The sequence below is a fragment of the Leptopilina heterotoma genome, unplaced genomic scaffold (genome assembly GCF_015476425.1).
Source record: "Leptopilina heterotoma isolate Lh14 unplaced genomic scaffold, ASM1547642v1 Lhet_1, whole genome shotgun sequence".
NCBI lineage: Eukaryota > Metazoa > Arthropoda > Insecta > Hymenoptera > Figitidae > Leptopilina > Leptopilina heterotoma.
In genome coordinates this window covers 340026-358752 of record NW_025110812.1, presented here as the reverse complement: position 1 = coordinate 358752, position 18727 = coordinate 340026, and the positions used below count along the sequence as shown (strand labels likewise).

The following is an 18727-nucleotide window of genomic DNA, read 5'->3' as shown; positions in this document are numbered from 1 at the left end:
AAAATTCTTTCCAAGAATTCAATTATTTACATAAATAATTCAATTATGTCGATAAATAACAATATTATTCCCGAAAATTCAATTATTTTGAGGCATTTTAATAAAATTCTTTGCAATATTCAATTATTTTCATAAATAACAATATATTCAACACATGAATTCAATTATTTTTAAAAGTAATAAATTTTTTCTCGGAAATTCAATTATTTAAAAAATTTCTAATAAAATCGTTCGTAAGAATTCAATTATTTTCATAATTAATATGCTCTCCTTTAAATAATAATAATTGTAAGAATTAATTTTTTAAAGAGTTTATTTTTTTATTTATTTATAAATATTTCAAAATTAAATGTGAACCCTTATTCATTATTTTACTCAACATTCAAAATTCTCTGACTCTTTGTTATAATAGTAAATAAATACATTCGTTTTTTAGTATATATATGAATTTTAGAAAAACAATTCTCTGCGATTTTAACATTAATTTTTGTTGTCGCACTTTTTTGCGTTTGACATTCATTGTTACAATAAATTTTTAATCAACATTCAAAATTCACTTTTTCGTTGTTTGTTATCTTTATTTATTTTTTCCCTGTCATTTTCACAGCCATTTTTAATAGAGATATTTAATAAAAATCTACTCTTTCCTTTTCCATTAATAGAAAGTATAATTTTATTTTCACTTTTATATTCATTTTTATTTTGAATTTTAGTCATAATTCACTTTCTTTTTGATATTAATTTAAAATTTTACTCCTATTTTGACATTCATTTAAATTAAAAAAATTTTTATTAAATAATCCACTCTTGGTATCTTTTAAATTTATATTTTCACTTTCACTTTGACATTCATTTTCACTTTGTATTTTTACTGAAAATTCAAGATTCGCTTTTTCGTTTGTCATTAATTTTTTTAATCATATTTTCTTTTTTTTATGTATTTTTTTTTATTTTACTTTTAATATTAATTTTCACATTCATTTGATTTCTATACCTGAATAATTTTGTCATATAAATATTTAAATACCTACTTATTTACTTTTCAAAGGAATTGAAATATTTTAAAGTTCAATTTCAACCCTTCAGAAATTTAATTTAATTTTAATTTACTTCCGAAATTTTAATTTCTTTTTTAACTTTGCCAAAATTTCATTACATCTACAATAATTTTTAACAAATCCAAAAAAATTATTGTTCTCTACAAAATTTTAAAAATAATTCTTTCAAAAATAAGAATTTTTTAAAAATGTTGGCTATGCTTTTTTTTGAAAATTATTAAATTTTCCGAAATATGTAACTAAAAATATTGAAAAATATTACTGAATTTAAAAAAATTATAAAGAAAAATTTTAAGAATTGCATTTTTCAAAAATATTTTAATGTACCGAATTAAAAAAAATTTTTCTTGAGAACTTTAGTTGCAAATATAAAAATACACAATTTCCTCGAAAATTAAATAATAAGCCTAAAAATGAAAATATTTTAAAAAATTTTATTTCCATTTTTTGAAAATAATTGAATTTAAAAAAAATATAATAAAAAAAAATTTTTTTAATTAGTTTTTTAAAAATATTTTAATAGAATTTCTTAAATTTTTTTGTACAAAAATTATGGTATTTTGTTGGCTATTTGAAAATATATTTTGAAGAAAAGTCGACAAAATTTATTTGATTACCTGCTTTAAAAAAATTAGTTTCTTTAAATTATTGAATTTAATAGAAAATCTAGAATTTCTAATAATATTTGTAAATCAATTTAAATATTAAATGGAAAAAAATTTTTTTACAATAAATTAAATATAAGTTTCTGGTTTACTCATTTTAGTGGGAAAATATTCAGCCGCTACTCTTGGACGTGAATCATTTTCAATTTTACCATTTACTTTCTTATTCTTTCCACCGTGACACAAGCGAATTTTACAAAATAAAATCGAAAGATTTATCAAAATGGTGACCATACAAATTAAAATAATATAAATCAATGGATTTGTCTCCATTTTAGTCGACGATCCATCAACTAACGCTAAACTTTCAAGATCCGAATAATTACAATCGTACGCTGAGCCAGTACAATAAATAATCGGTCGATTTTTCCTCTGAAGAATACGAACTAATTTCGATTCATTAAAAGTTGTCTCATTTTTTATCACTAGATGACTAAAGTGAAAATCAATATTCTTGTACGCCAATGATGGTAATGTTATTGTTTTCGTTCTCAATGTACATCCAGTCGTTAATTGTAGAATTCCACTATTTTTCAAAATTATTTCACGTGAATTATTTTTATCACCATCACACGAGACAATCCCTCTTTCTTCATCCGTCAACGAATATAACCAACCACCCAAACTCGTAATTGCCGTCCACAATGGTGTTTGTTTTATCGACACATGAATATCACAAGTTTGCAATATTTCCTCAGACGTTGAATTCAATAGTTTCACCTCACAAATATTCATCTCATTAACATTGTAATAGGCCTGAAATAAATGGCAAATGTATCTTCCATCAATTTTATGACATTTCTTCAGTATATTTTCTTCAATGGGAAAATAGTACCTTATTTCTTCATCAATAGCTAGAAAATTAGTTTTTGGTTTAATAAAACCCGAACCAAATGTATTATTCACCAAACTCTTTGATACATAAATCGAGTGCAATTGATAGAAATTAAATTTATTCTTCTCAATTAGAGGAATGTGTAGAATAACATGAAGATCGTCTCCATCCATTTTGTAAGACATTGAAGAAATTTGCAAAACCTCAGGAACACTCATTTTATCGATTCTAAAGGGAAATTGTAAATTCCCCCGCAAATCATTGATTTTAGTGATAAATTCAATCAATTGTTTTCTTTTTATCAAATAATGATGAACTTTTCCTTGTTTAATTGAATTAATAACGGCAAGCATCACTTCTAGATATTTCATATATTCATCGATACTTTTCTCAAGTTCAAATGAAGTTTTTTCTAATATTAAATTAAAGTTTCTATAAATCATATATTCGTCTAATTCTTTCGAAAAATTGAGAGTTGGATTTTTCAATTGATTCTGTAAAATTGTTAATTCATGAATTATTTTTGGTTCGAATTTATTGAGTTCATCTAATTCGGATTGTATTGTATGATTTTGATTGCCCATTAAAATTGTCATACTATTTTCATCTAAAAAATTTGTACTGAATGCAAAACTATTTTCTATTGTATCAATATTTATTTCTGCCTGACGTTTTCTTCGTGATTGTTCAAAATCAGTGGGCTTTAGATTTATTTCTTCTAATTCCTCTAAAAGTTTTGCTCGTAAATTTGTTGCTAAATCGATTTGTTTCTTTAGTCGTGGATAATTTATTCTTTCACGACATCTTAATTGTCCTGCTTTTTGACAATTGTTTAGTGCCTTGTCCAACATTTCGACGAATGTTTGTAAATATTGATGATTTTTTAGTTTTGTTAGGACTATTGATATTTTACGTGTACCACCGATTATTTGTAGGGTTCCAAGTTTTTCGTGAAATAATCCCGAGGATAGATTGAATTCGGTATTTTTGAAATAAATTTCGTCGGTTGATAAAGATTCGCCATGTTGGAGTATTATTCCTGTCATTATAAGCATCATCATCATTGTCGTCGTCATCATCGTCTTCATTTTCATCCGTAGTGGCAAATCCATTATTTAAGGGACCTGAGAAAATATATTTAACAAATAAAAAAGAAGAGAAAAAAGAAGAAGAAAGAAGAAAGAAGAAAGAAGAAAGAAGAAAGAAGAAAGAAGAAAGAAGAAAGAAGAAAGAAGAAAGAAGAAAGAAGAAAGAAGAAAGAAGAAAGAAGAAAGAAGAAAGAAGAAAGAAGAAAGAGAAAGAAAGAAGAAAGAAGAAAGAAGAAAGAAGAAAGAAGAAAGAAGAAAGAAGAAAGAATAGAAAGGAGAAAAAACAGAAAGAAGAGAGGAGAAAAAATAGAAAGAAGAAAGAAGAAAGAAGAAAGAAGAAAGAAGAAAGAAGAAAGAAGAAAGAAGAAAGAAGAAAGAAGAAAGAAGAAAGAAGAAAGAAGAAAGAAGAAAGAAGAAAGAAGAAAGAAGAAAGAAGAAAGAGGAAAGAATAGAAAGAAGAAAGAAGAAAAAATAGAAAGAAGAAAGGAGAAAAAACAGAAAGAAGAAAGGAGAAAAAACAGAAAGAAGAGAGGAGAAAAAATAGAAAGAAGAAAGAAGAAAAAAGAAAAAATATATTCAAATAAAAATTAATAAAAAAGAGAAAAGCTTTGTTTTAAAAATAATTGAAATTAGAAAAATAAAAAAAAACAAAAAAATTTTAAAAATAGCTGATGCCCTGATTAGCGAAACGATAATTATTAGTGTGAAATCTAATCAACACTTAATATCTTCTAAATGTTAGAAAAATTTATTGTTTTAATAATTTAATAACTACACTGTTAATTTCTTTTTTAATCTACAGCTCCAAGACATTGTTGAACGCTAATTAAAAATTAATTAAATTATTTCACTATTACTTGAAATATGTTACTTAATTTTGTCTTATGTTCCTTAAAATATTTCATTGTAACAAATTTTGAATGTTATAGAAAAATTTTTATTTCAGAAAATATTTTAGTAACACATTTATAAATAAATAATAAAAAAAAGAATCAAAAACAAACTTTTTTAAAAATTTATTTTCTACTAATTTTCTATTAAATAAAAAAAAATTAAAACAGCAAAATAAAAAAAAGAAGACAAAATTTAACAAATACAGTACAAAATTTAGAAAATATAGAAAAAATGGAAAAAAATGGAAAAAACAGAAATACAAAATCTAAGAAATGCAAAAAATATTAATATGGGAAAATAATGTAAAAAAAGATAATGAAAAAGAAATAAATATAAAATAAAATTCTAAAAAAATTTAACCTAATTAATAAAGAACAAAGTATAAATAATGAAAAAGAAATGAATGTAATAAAGGTGAAAATTTTGTAATTAATGCATAAGCAAATACAATAAAATAAATAATAAGAAACAAAATATGAAAAACTAAACAAAAAAAAAAAATCAAAAACTTAAAAAAAAATATAAAATTACGAAACTTTATGTTCAGAAGTAAAATAATTCTTCATTATTAACAACTTTTTAATAAAAATCAGAAAATTTTAAATTAAATTACCTCTTCCTTCCAGGAAACAATAAATCAAACAAAGCAAACAGAAACTCAATCACAATTTTTTATATATTGATATTCGATATTTTTATTTTTCCTTAAAAAACCAACTTTTCAAAACTTTCTAAACCATTTTCTATAACACACAACATTTCTCTTTCTTGTAATAATATAAACTGTTATCATGAAAAAAAATATTTCAATTCATGAAGAATAAATCCAAAAAAAGACAATTTAATTATTCTTCACATTAATGCTAATGAGGTTTATAATTAGACTATATACAATATAGAATTTTACTTTACAGTTTTATACAAAGTTTTTTTATCACTTAAAATAATATTAATAATAAAATAAATTTTCATTTAATAAACAAAACAGTGTACGTATTATTAATTAATTACTCATTAAAAACAAATTCATAAAAAAAATGAGAAATAATAATTTTTGAAAGCGAAAGAATAGAAAATTTCCCAAAATTAGTATTTAAATACTAATTTATGAAAATTTGTAATTTTTTTTCTCTATATTGAAAAATTTTTTATTTCGTAGGATATAATTATTTATAGTAGGTGAAAATTTACAGGTCAATAATTGAATATAATCTCGACATTTAGGTAAAATTTACTGGCAAATCAGTAAATGATACTTTGAATTTTAGGTCAAAAACTAACAATCGGCAAAAAACTTAAATTTAGGTCAAAAAATCTTAATAATCGGGAAAAGTGGAATTTAGGTCGAAAGAGTAAACAACCTATTACTTTATACAATTAATCAATTAATTTAATTCTTACAATTTAGGTCAAATAGGTCAAATAGGTCAAGATATGAAAAAATGAAGGTAAAAAAATATAAGCAGGAAATTGTGGTCGACGGTCACAATTGTGATCAAACAGTAAACTTTATAATCTTTATAATTTAGGTCAAATAGGTCAACTATAACAGGTCAAGAGGTAAAAAATAAAGAAATTCAAAAACTTTTAAATTATGGTCGACGGTCGAAATTCAGGTCAGTAGGTAAAAGCATTTCTTTATAATTTTTATAATTTAGGTCAAATAGGTCAACTATAACAGGTCAAGAGGTGAAAAATAAAGAAATTCAAAAACTTTTAAATTATGGTCGTCGGTCGAAATTCAGGTCAGTAGGTAAAAGCATTTCTTTATAATCTTTATAATTTAAGTCAAATAGGTCAACTATAACAGGTCAAGAGGTAAAAACGAAAAGAGAGAAAAAGCTTAAAATTGTGGTCGACGGGGAAAATTGAGGTCAATGCGTAAAACCATTTCTTTATCATTTTTATAATTTAGGTCAAATAGGTCAACTATAAAAGGTCAAAAGGTAAAAAAGAAAAGAAAATAAAAGGTTAAAATTGTGATTGACGGTCAAAATTGAGGTCAAAGGGTAAACCTATTTGTTTATAATCTTTATAGTTTAGGTCAAATAGGTCAACTATAACAGGTCAAGAGGTAACAAAGTAAAGAGAGTAAAATCTTAAAATTATCGTCAAAATTCGGGCTAAATTCAGGTCAATGGGTAAATATTACTTTACAATCTTTTCAATTTAGGTCAAATAGTGATTTAGGTTAATTTAGGTCAAGAAGACAAAGATAATCCTAAATAATAAACCCTTTTTTTGTTTAACTTCTTCGGAATTTCCTTTATTTTTTTTTTTGTACACAGAGTTTTATTTCTCGAAAAAAAAATTATAGAGTGAAAGCAATTAAAAGAGCAGCGGCACTTTTAATAATTAGGTTGATAAAAGGCGTAAATCAGTTCGTCGAAAATATAAAAGTTAAGGGCGATATGTGTGTACTAAGCTCAGCTGGCATTAACTATAACTGGCTAACTGGCCAGCTCTCCCGAAGCAGGACGTCTTCATCATGGTGAATGATCCAAGCAGGCCGGGGCTAATGTCTTTATTACCACGTTCGAGTCCCGAGGGCGCGAAGGGAAAGGAGTAACCGAGACAGAAGAATAAAAGTAAATAAAAAAGAAACAACAAAAAAAAAATTTGCTCGATCGAATAAAGAAGGAGGGTTCGAGGCCTGAAGCGCGACTTTTTCACACGCTCGTAAAATATAAACTTTATGGCTTAGACACAAGAACGAACAATTTTTTTTTCTATTCTTTGAAAAATATATTTTTTTCAAAAATTTTGATTTTTTTGAAAATAAATTTTCAATTAAAGCTGATTTTTTAATAATTTTTTAAAAATTTAACAATTTTCGAAAAAGTAAATTTTTAAATTATGTTTAAAAATATAGATAAAAAAATAGTAAATAATATAAATATATAAATAAATTGTAAAAAGTGTACAAATAACAAAATAGTAAAAAATATAAATAAACATTAAAAAGTACAAATAAAAAAAGAGTAAAAAATATAAATAAATAAAAATAATAAAAAATACAAAATAAAACTATAATTAAAAAAAAAATTTGTCATTTATGTGGAAATTGTCTCAAATTTGCACCTGTTTTCTTAAAATTATATATTATATAGACGAGACGAGTGCAGATTATCTCGTCATCAGGTGAGGAGGAGGAGGAGAATTTTTTTGTCGGCAGCTATAGATAATTATGACTCTCAGTTGGATAATAATAGTACCTATGACAATAAGGCGCCTCTAGAATTGTCGACACCATATTTTTTTTTTTTTTTTTTTTTTTTTGGTGATCATCAGTGACAACGACTTGACCAATTGTAGGGTTTCCATTTTAGGTGGCTATATCATTTTAGGAATGAGCTGGATCATTAAAAGAACATCCCAAAAAATTATCTTCCAATTTTTTTTCTCTCTTTTCAAAAGTGTCATTAAGGTTCGTCCTGGTACCATTTATAATCTCTTAACCTGCAGATGTCATTTTTTCTCATCATTTTAGAAATTCTTCTTATACCCGTAATTTTGAGGAAACAGAAAATCGGGGTTTTCCAATATATATGTATTTATACCTGTTAAAGAAAACAATTAGGGACAGTTTTTGTCCCATTAAAAATTTTTTTTTTTTTTAATTGTTATTTTAAAAAATAAACTTAAATTGCAAATAAATAATAATCGCTGGTCTATTAGCGAGCTTAACCTTAAAATTGAGGTCAAAATTTTGAGGTTAACAAAAGAAGATAAATTTTAAAATTCATTTTCAAAAAATTGTAATTTTCATAAAATAAACTTTAAATTTTAAAATTTATATTAAAAAAATTGTGATGTGCAAAAAATAAACTTAAATTGCAGATAAAGAATCGCAGGTCTATTTGCGAGCTTAATGTCAAAATTTAGGTCAAAATTTTTTGGTAGCACCTTTGGTAGCCCCTGGGACATAAATGTCCCATTGTTGTCCCACTTACAAAAAGCTCAATATCTAGAAACAAAATTAATATTTTTCATTCAAATTTGGTGCGATTTCTTCAGCAAAGAGAAGGCTTCAAGAAAATATTCATACAGGAAATTATCTAAAATTTGCTATTGGTTTAAAAAAATTATAAACAATTTGTTAAATTTTCCAATTTTTTCAAACGTTTAAAATTTTTATGAAATAATATCAGGTTAGTAATTAGTAACCACTGACCCCAAAAAACCTCAAATATCAAGTTTTAAGCTAATTCAATAAATTTAAAAAAGTTCGCCATATTGGATCCGCCATTTTGAATTTTGAAAAACTGACCTCGACTTCGAATTTTAGGAAATAAAATTTATATTAATTTTCAATTTTAGGTCTAGTTTCTTATTTACATTTCTCACACCGCTTCTTTTTTATAATATCCGAAAAAACACGACTTCAAGGTGACAGCGGTGGGATCAGCTGAACGTTGGTTTCGAATTTTTTTTTTTTATTTACTAAGACTACATAATATATATGTATACATGATATATTTCAGATAATTAGAAGAGAGCTCTGGATTTAGACCTGGCGCCTTATAAGAGAAGGCAAAAAAAAAAATTGCAAAGGTTGGACTTTTTGAAGAACGATGAAGTCATCTTCTTGGTTTCCTTCCAGATATATCCGAAAGGAACCACCTGTCCTAGCCCAATTACACAAAGGCAAAACTACCATGTCGGTCTGGCATGTCCTGAGGGTAGAGGAGAAAATTATCCACGCTAGCGTTTCGGTGATTATACCAGCAGAACTGATGGGTTCGAAACTTAGGCTTTATTACAGAGAAGAGCGTACCTACACGCTCGATCGAGAGAGAGAGAGAGAGTGAGAGAGACTGAGAGAGAAGGGTGAGTCGATATATACGCCCCGAAGTTCAATGTAATAACTCAATTCGATTCTTCAAAACCTGACGCAATCCCTTATTCGCACATACACACACTCACATATATATGGGTTCCGATCAAAAATTACCATCCCATGGAAAAAAATTATAATAAACACACAGCATTCATCAAGATTTCTCAAGAGGCAAAAATTTTTTCTCTGAATCTATAAGTTCGTAGATGAAAATATAATATCTGCTATGGGAACCCATAGGAGAGCTTAAATTGGAAAACCCATAGGCTTTTGTTTAAAAATATGATAACCTATATGGGAACCCATAGGAGAGTCATTATAGGATAACACACAAAGGTCCCTATTTAAAAATATGATGAATACCCATAAGTTCCCCTGAAAACTCTCCTATGGGTTCCCATATGGAATATTATGTTTTTAGTTGGGAACCCATAGGTTTCCTAAGACTCTCCTATGGGTTCCCATATGGGATATTATGTTTTTAGTTGGGAACCCATAAGTTTCCTAAGACTCTCCTATGGGTTTCCATACGGAATATTATATGTTTTTAATTAGGAACCCATAAGTTCCCTTAAAGACTCTCCTATGGGTTCCCATATGGGATATTATGTTTTTAATTAGGAACCTATGTGTGTTCCCCTGTAGGCAGTTATATTAGTTCTTTTGGGGTTATATTTTTAAAATATAATAACCTATATAGGAACCCATACGAGTGCCTATATAGGGAAAACGCATAGGTTCCTGTTTAAAATTATAATAACCTATATAGGAACCCATACGAGTGCCAATAAGAGAAAACGCATAGGTTCCTGTTTAAAATTATAATAACCTATATAGGAACCTATAGGAGAGCATGTAGGGGAACAAACATAGGTTCCTGATTAAATACATAATATCCCATATGGGAACCCATAGGAAACTCTTTAGGGGAACACTCATAGGCTTCTACTTAAAAATATAATAATCCAAATGAGAGTCTGTAAGGGAAAACACATGGGTTCCCACTTAAAAGTATAATAACCTATATGGGAACCCATAGGAGAGCCTGTAGGAAGAATACACATAGGTTGAAGTTTTAAAATATGATAAACCATATGAGAACCCATAGGAGAGCCTGTAGGGGAAAACACATAGGTTCCTATTTAAAATTATAATAACCCATATGAGTAGGTTATTATAGAAGTAGAACGCAGGAGCCTATAGAGGAAAACACATGGGTTCCTATTTAATAATTATAATAACCTATATATGAACCCAAAGGAGAGAATGTTGGGGAACTTACATAGGTTACTATTTAAAAAAATAATAACCCATATGGGAACCCATAGGAGAGACGAACACACACAAGTTCCTATTTAAAAATATAATAACCCATAGAGGTTATTATATTGGATATATAAACAAGAACATGGGTTCCTGTTTAAAAATATAATAACCTATATGGGAACCCATAGGAGAGCCTTAAGGGAAACACACATAGGTTCCTATTTAAAAATATAACAACCCATATATAGAAACCCATAGGAGCGCCTGTAGGGGTACCTATATGGGTATTTTTGAAATATAAAAAACGTACATAGGTTCCTATGTACATGGATTTAAAAAAAAATAATATCATTTTTTTCAGCAGTAACAAGAGCAAATATCAAGAATCAAAACTACAACGTTATACAATATAGCCACCTGAAAACTATACGCAACAAATTTAACACATTTTTTTTCCACTGTTCAGCCAGAGGATAAATAAGTTGTTCCTGATTAAAAATTTACAAGAATGATGATGTTCACGAATTCCGAAAACAAATTAGAGAGCTCGCAGGTAAATCGAGATGAGAGAGTAAGAGAGAGAGAGAAAGAGATTCACCTGCCTTGATGTATAATAACTCTATCATGTGAGGCCCCGATTCAAGACCTATACTCGAAACGTCCACCTGCTGCCGCTGTTGCTTTATCGCTTCAACGATACCTGGGGAGTCCAAACTTGTATTTCGACTTCTTCTTTTTTTTTTATTGAGAAGAAAAGGGGGAATATACCGACCTCCCAAAACTGTCACGAGAAAGATTCAACGCACTTGATTCAGAAGCCGATTTGCTAAAGATTATGTCTATGAACGCGTCGTACATCATTCTAATCAGTTGAAATCGTTGAGACAGAGAAAAAAAATTTTTTTTCTTCGACTGCTGATTTAGAAAAAATATGAATAGGAATTTTCGAATATTAATATGAATGACTAAATTAAAGCAAGTTAACGTATAATGACTAATTTGAAGCGAAATAATTTAAATTTATAGATAAATTAATTTTAACTATAATTTAAATTAATAGATAAATTAATTTTAACTATTATATAATTTACAAAATAAATAATTTATAATCATTTGAATTAAAACAAAATTGACAATTAGAATTAATGCACAAAAACTATAATCAACAATAAGATTATGAATTAAAAAAAAAAATTAATCCCAAGGGAAATTAAAACTCAAACCTACGAACGAACTCGAAAAACCTAACGCATTTACCACTATGCTATAGGACATTTTCAAAAAGTTGTTTTTTTTTTCAAACAAAAAAGCTTTGCAATTTTTCACTTTCTTTTTCTTATAATTTGCAATACAAAGAAAATAGTTTATTAGAAATAAACAATTTATCCAAATATACATATTTTTGCTAAAAATGCGAATTTCGATTAAATTTGTACAAAATTTGAAAAAAGGATTAACAAAAAAATAGATTTTTACTAACTATTTTTATATTAATTCAAATAAAATAATTACTAAATTCTTGAAGGCTAGAATTACTGAAAAATTACGAATTAAAAAAAAATTTGCTCATGACGGGATTTGAAACTACGACCTACGGACTTAAAAGCTAACGCACTTATCACTAAGCTACGACACATACAAAAAAATTAATTTTTCATTTTCTCTCTTTTCTACAATTTTTAATATAAATAAAATAGTTTATTAAAAATAAATAGTTTAAATTTTAATATAAATTATTGTTTTTAATTTAAATGATAATAAATTAATTATTTAAATTAATTTAAATAATATTCTTTTATTATTGATTATTATTATTTATGGTTTAGTTATTTATTATTTGTTTACTGTATTATTTTTAATAAAGAAAAAAGTATAAAATAAACGATCTCCTGCTTTTAAAGTCTGCTGATAATGACATTAATTTTCATCATATTTAAATTTTTAAACGAATTAATTACATTAAAGTGAGACATCAAAATTATTGTACACATAATGTTCTCTTGTGACGAATATAATATTTTTCCATCATTATAAGATAATTATTGAAGTAGATCATATGGTAATTATGAATAATAATAGAAATTTATTACAAGTGTCAAAATCGTTAATGACCAACCCAATTAAATTAGATAATGTATAAATAATGATCGTAATATGAATATAATATTTCTAAAAGAAAAAATTTTTTCAACTAAACATTTTCTGGTTTTAACTGATTTTTTCTTATTAAGTCGAAACTTATGAAAATAACCATAGAACATTTTTCTTTTTCGTTTCTACTTTGCAACAAGAAAACCTGCTAATTTTAACTTAAATTTTAAGATATTTTTACTTATTGACCTATTAGGTTGAACTTAAGTTGACCTATAATTATATTTGACCAGATAATTTTAACATATTTTATCTTAAAAGCGTTAAAAATTTAAGTTTAGGTCAAAACTAACTGGTTAAAAAAAACGTTTAGGGCTAAAATTTAGGTCAACTTTACAAATCTCTATGTAAATCAAAAATTCAATCTAAAATTATCTGGTCAAAAATTTGGTCTTATTTAAAAACGTTAAAAATTTAAGTTTAGGTCAAAACTAACTGGTTAAAAAAACGTTTAGGGCTAAAATTTAGGTCAACTTTAAAGAGCTCTATGTAAATCAAAAATTCAATTTAAAATTATCTGGTCAAAAATTGGGTCTTATTTAAAAACGTTAAAAATTTAAGTTTAGGTCAAAACTAACTGGTTAAAAAAACGTTTAGGGCTAAAATTTAGGTCAACTTTACAAATCTCTATGTAAATCAAAAATTCAATCTAAAATTATCTGGTCAAAAATTGGGTCTTATTTAAAAGCGTTAAAAATTTAAGTTTAGGTCAAAACTAACTGGTTTAAAAAACGTTTAGGGCTAAAATTTAGGTCAACTTTAAAGAGATCTATGTGAATCAAAAATTCAATTTAAAATTTTCTGGTCAAAAATTTGGTCTTATTTAAAAACGTTAAAAATTTAAGTTTAGGTCAAAACTAACTGGTTAAAAAAACGTTTAGGGCTAAAATTTAGGTCAACTTTAAAGAGCTCTATGTAAATCAAAAATTCAATTTAAAATTATCTGGTCAAAAATTGGGTCTTATTTAAAAACGTTAAAAATTTAAGTTTAGGTCAAAACTAACTGGTTAAAAAAACGTTTAGGGCTAAAATTTAGGTCAACTTTACAAATCTCTATGTAAATCAAAAATTCAATCTAAAATTATCTGGTCAAAAATTGGGTCTTATTTAAAAGCGTTAAAAATTTAAGTTTAGGTCAAAACTAACTGGTTTAAAAAACGTTTAGGGCTAAAATTTAGGTCAACTTTAAAGAGCTCTATGTGAATCAAAAATTCAATTTAAAATTTTCTGGTCAAAAATTTGGTCTTATTTAAAAACGTTAAAAATTTAAGTTTAGGTCAAAACTAACTGGTTAAAAAAACGTTTAGGGCTAAAATTTAGGTCAACTTTAAAGAGCTCTATGTAAATCAAAAATTCAATTTAAAATTATCTGGTCAAAAATTGGGTCTTATTTAAAAACGTTAAAAATTTAAGTTTAGGTCAAAACTAACTGGTTAAAAAAACGTTTAGGGCTAAAATTTAGGTCAACTTTACAAATCTCTATGTAAATCAAAAATTCAATCTAAAATTATCTGGTCAAAAATTGGGTCTTATTTAAAAGCGTTAAAAATTTAAGTTTAGGTCAAAACTAACTGGTTTAAAAAACGTTTAGGGCTAAAATTTAGGTCAACTTTAAAGAGCTCTATGTGAATCAAAAATTCAATTTAAAATTTTCTGGTCAAAAATTTGGTCTTATTTAAAAACGTTAAAAATTTAAGTTTAGGTCAAAACTAACTGGTTAAAAAAACGTTTAGGGCTAAAATTTAGGTCAACTTTAAAGAGCTCTATGTAAATCAAAAATTCAATTTAAAATTATCTGGTCAAAAATTGGGTCTTATTTAAAAACGTTAAAAATTTAAGTTTAGGTCAAAACTAACTGGTTAAAAAAACGTTTAGGGCTAAAATTTAGGTCAACTTTACAAATCTCTATGTAAATCAAAATTCAATCTAAAATTATCTGGTCAAAAATTGGGTCTTATTTAAAAGCGTTAAAAATTTAAGTTTAGGTCAAAACTAACTGGTTTAAAAAACGTTTAGGGCTAAAATTTAGGTCAACTTTAAAGAGCTCTATGTGAATCAAAAATTCAATTTAAAATTTTCTGGTCAAAAATTTGGTCTTATTTAAAAACGTTAAAAATTTAAGTTTAGGTCAAAACTAACTGGTTAAAAAAACGTTTAGGGCTAAAATTTAGGTCAACTTTAAAGAGCTCTATGTAAATCAAAAATTCAATTTAAAATTATCTGGTCAAAAATTGGGTCTTATTTAAAAACGTTAAAAATTTAAGTTTAGGTCAAAACTAACTGGTTAAAAAAACGTTTAGGGCTAAAATTTAGGTCAACTTTACAAATCTCTATGTAAATCAAAAATTCAATCTAAAATTATCTGGTCAAAAATTGGGTCTTATTTAAAAGCGTTAAAAATTTAAGTTTAGGTCAAAACTAACTGGTTTAAAAAACGTTTAGGGCTAAAATTTAGGTCAACTTTAAAGAGCTCTATGTGAATCAAAAATTCAATTTAAAATTTTCTGGTCAAAAATTTGGTCTTATTTAAAAACGTTAAAAATTTAAGTTTAGGTCAAAACTAACTGGTTAAAAAAACGTTTAGGGCTAAAATTTAGGTCAACTTTAAAGAGCTCTATGTAAATCAAAAATTCAATTTAAAATTATCTGGTCAAAAATTGGGTCTTATTTAAAAACGTTAAAAATTTAAGTTTAGGTCAAAACTAACTGGTTAAAAAAAACGTTTAGGGCTAAAATTTAGGTCAACTTTACAAATCTCTATGTAAATCAAAAATTCAATCTAAAATTATCTGGTCAAAAATTGGGTCTTATTTAAAAGCGTTAAAAATTTAAGTTTAGGTCAAAACTAACTGGTTTAAAAAACGTTTAGGGCTAAAATTTAGGTCAACTTTAAAGAGATCTATGTGAATCAAAAATTCAATTTAAAATTTTCTGGTCAAAAATTTGGTCTTATTTAAAAACGTTAAAAATTTAAGTTTAGGTCAAAACTAACTGGTTAAAAAAACGTTTAGGGCTAAAATTTAGGTCAACTTTAAAGAGTTCTATGTAAATCAAAAATTCAATTTAAAATTATCTGGTCAAAAATTGGGTCTTATTTAAAAACGTTAAAAATTTAAGTTTAGGTCAAAACTAACTGGTTAAAAAAACGTTTAGGGCTAAAATTTAGGTCAACTTTACAAATCTCTATGTAAATCAAAAATTCAATCTAAAATTATCTGGTCAAAAATTGGGTCTTATTTAAAAGCGTTAAAAATTTAAGTTTAGGTCAAAACTAACTGGTTTAAAAAACGTTTAGGGCTAAAATTTAGGTCAACTTTAAAGAGCTCTATGTGAATCAAAAATTCAATTTAAAATTTTCTGGTCAAAAATTTGGTCTTATTTAAAAACGTTAAAAATTTAAGTTTAGGTCAAAACTAACTGGTTAAAAAAACGTTTAGGGCTAAAATTTAGGTCAACTTTAAAGAGCTCTATGTAAATCAAAAATTCAATTTAAAATTATCTGGTCAAAAATTGGGTCTTATTTAAAAACGTTAAAAATTTAAGTTTAGGTCAAAACTAACTGGTTAAAAAAACGTTTAGGGCTAAAATTTAGGTCAACTTTACAAATCTCTATGTAAATCAAAAATTCAATCTAAAATTATCTGGTCAAAAATTGGGTCTTATTTAAAAGCGTTAAAAATTTAAGTTTAGGTCAAAACTAACTGGTTTAAAAAACGTTTAGGGCTAAAATTTAGGTCAACTTTAAAGAGCTCTATGTGAATCAAAAATTCAATCTAAAATTATCTGGTCAAAAATTGGGTCTTATTTAAAAGCGTTAAAAATTTAAGTTTAGGTCAAAACTAACTGGTTAAAAAAACGTTTAGGGCTAAAATTTAGGTCAACTTTAAAGAGCTCTATGTAAATCAAAAATTCAATTTAAAATTATCTGGTCAAAAATTGGGTCTTATTTAAAAGCATTAAAAATTTAAATTTTAGTCAAGAGAAGTAGGTCAAAAAGTGGATTAAAAAAATTGTTACAAATAGATTTAAATTCACAGGTCAAAAAAGAATTTATGTCAATAATAGCCGATTAAAAAGCTAGTGTAAAATCTTTAAAAAAATGAATTTAAACTTTCCGAGTGTAAATAAATTTTATTTTATTTCTTGTTATTAAATTAGAAAGAAATACGATAAAATGAAATTGTCAAGAATATTTTTTGTTTCCACACATGTATTTTATATATATATATACCTACCTAACTTGAAAAATGTATAGTATATCCATTGAGGCATTTTTCCTATATTCTCTCTTCAAGTTGAATACTTTTAGAATTCTTTTTCGGTACAAAAGCGTGTATCAGATGACTTTATTCCTCGGGAAAACAATATTCCAGACACGAGAGAAACACGACCCGATACTTTCCACATTACAGAATTCTGTACCCGGAATCGTATCTCAGGTCATCTCTCAGTGACTATAATAGAGTAAAATAAATAGATAGAGACTACTGCGGATAGGGTTTATTTTCTCTATTTGAGACTTGGATTTCTCTCCCTCTCTCTCCCTTGCGCAGCACTATATAACAGAACATTGACTAAATCCTCCGAATGGACTTCACTCTCGTTTCGTTCGGGAAAATTGGAAATGTGGTTTAAACGCAATAAAAAAAAAGGAAAGTTAAATTAAATACATCGAAAAAGAGGTGGAAATTGTAGAATTTTTTTGCATTTTGACTTTAGAAAAAAATTTTTTTTAGAAAAAAATTTTAAATTCGGATAATTTTTTTATTTTATTAAGTTTCTGTATTATCTTAGGTTTTTGGTTTTTTATTTATGCGTGTTATTGAAAAAATTTAGCAAACTTAAATCTGACCTAAAGGAATAAATATAGGGGATAATTGTCAGGGTTGGACCTTAGTTTGGATCTCTTTCTACACTTTTCTCAAAATCCTAAAGTGCTGGACAATTTTGATACCCGGGATCGTGTTCAGAGGACTAAAATACATTTAAAACGACTACCATGATCAAAAATAACGAAAAAAATTTTTTTTTATCCTTACCCCCACTTTTCTCAAAATGCTAAAGCGTTGGACAATTTTGAGACTTGGGATCGTGTTCAGGGGACAAAGATACATTAAAAACGACTACCATGTTCAAAAATAACGAAAAAAAAATTTTTGTTTATCCTTACCCCCACTTTTCTCAAAATGCTAAAGTGCTAGACAATTTTGAGACCCAGGATCGTGTTCAGAGGACAAAAATACATTGAAAACGACTACCATGATCAAAAATAACAAAAAAAAAAATTTTTTTATTCTTACCCCCATTTTTTTCAAAAATCTCTATTTTTCTTTTTGGTCTAGCGCACATGAGTCTTAAAATTTACGCTTCAAACAATAATTTAAGATCTCGGGGAATAAAAGTCTCTAATACGTCAAATTGACCAAAAAATCATCTTGAAAACCCCCAAAAATTTCAAAATTTTCCCTCTTTCCTCTCCCCCTCTAAATTTTTAAACTGATTTTCATAATACTCAGTTGTACAAAATAGTTTTGTTCTCTATGCATTTCCGATGTTTTCTTTCTGCTCTTTTGCAAATTCGATAAAAAAAAAAAAAATTTTTTTTTCAGAAAAAAAAATAATTATTGATAATCAAGTAGAATAAGAATAAAAGTGTTGTTGATTATTATTGGTGTCTTTGTAAATAGAGTGCATGTCAAGAGTATAAAAGAAAGGAGAAGATAATTCATTGTGAATTTGAAATCAAAAGTGGGAGATAAATAAGGGGGTAAAGTAATGGGGTGTAGAAGGGGAGGGTGAGGGAGGGGGAGGCGGTAATTACTTTAATAACATCCTGGCAGACTAGCGTCTTGATGAAGTCATTACTGCTCTTGCTTCGACAGCAAAAGTACCGAAAGACATAAGACCCGTCATATTTAAAATGTTCTTAA

The 18727-nt window shown here is 26.4% G+C and overlaps 1 protein-coding gene across 1 annotated transcript; it reads right to left on the bottom strand.

The window, feature by feature from the left end:
• Window positions 1-1684: 1684 nt before the first annotated feature.
• Window positions 1685-5298, bottom strand: LOC122512704. Its single transcript, XM_043628722.1, has 2 exons — window positions 5154-5298; window positions 1685-3682 (listed from the first exon to the last, which is right to left on the bottom strand). The coding sequence occupies exon 2, from the start codon at window positions 3668-3670 to the stop codon at window positions 1793-1795; it is 1878 nt and encodes a 625-aa protein (XP_043484657.1). The 5' UTR covers window positions 3671-3682; window positions 5154-5298; the 3' UTR covers window positions 1685-1792.
• Between the last annotated feature and the right edge of the window lie 13429 nt (window positions 5299-18727).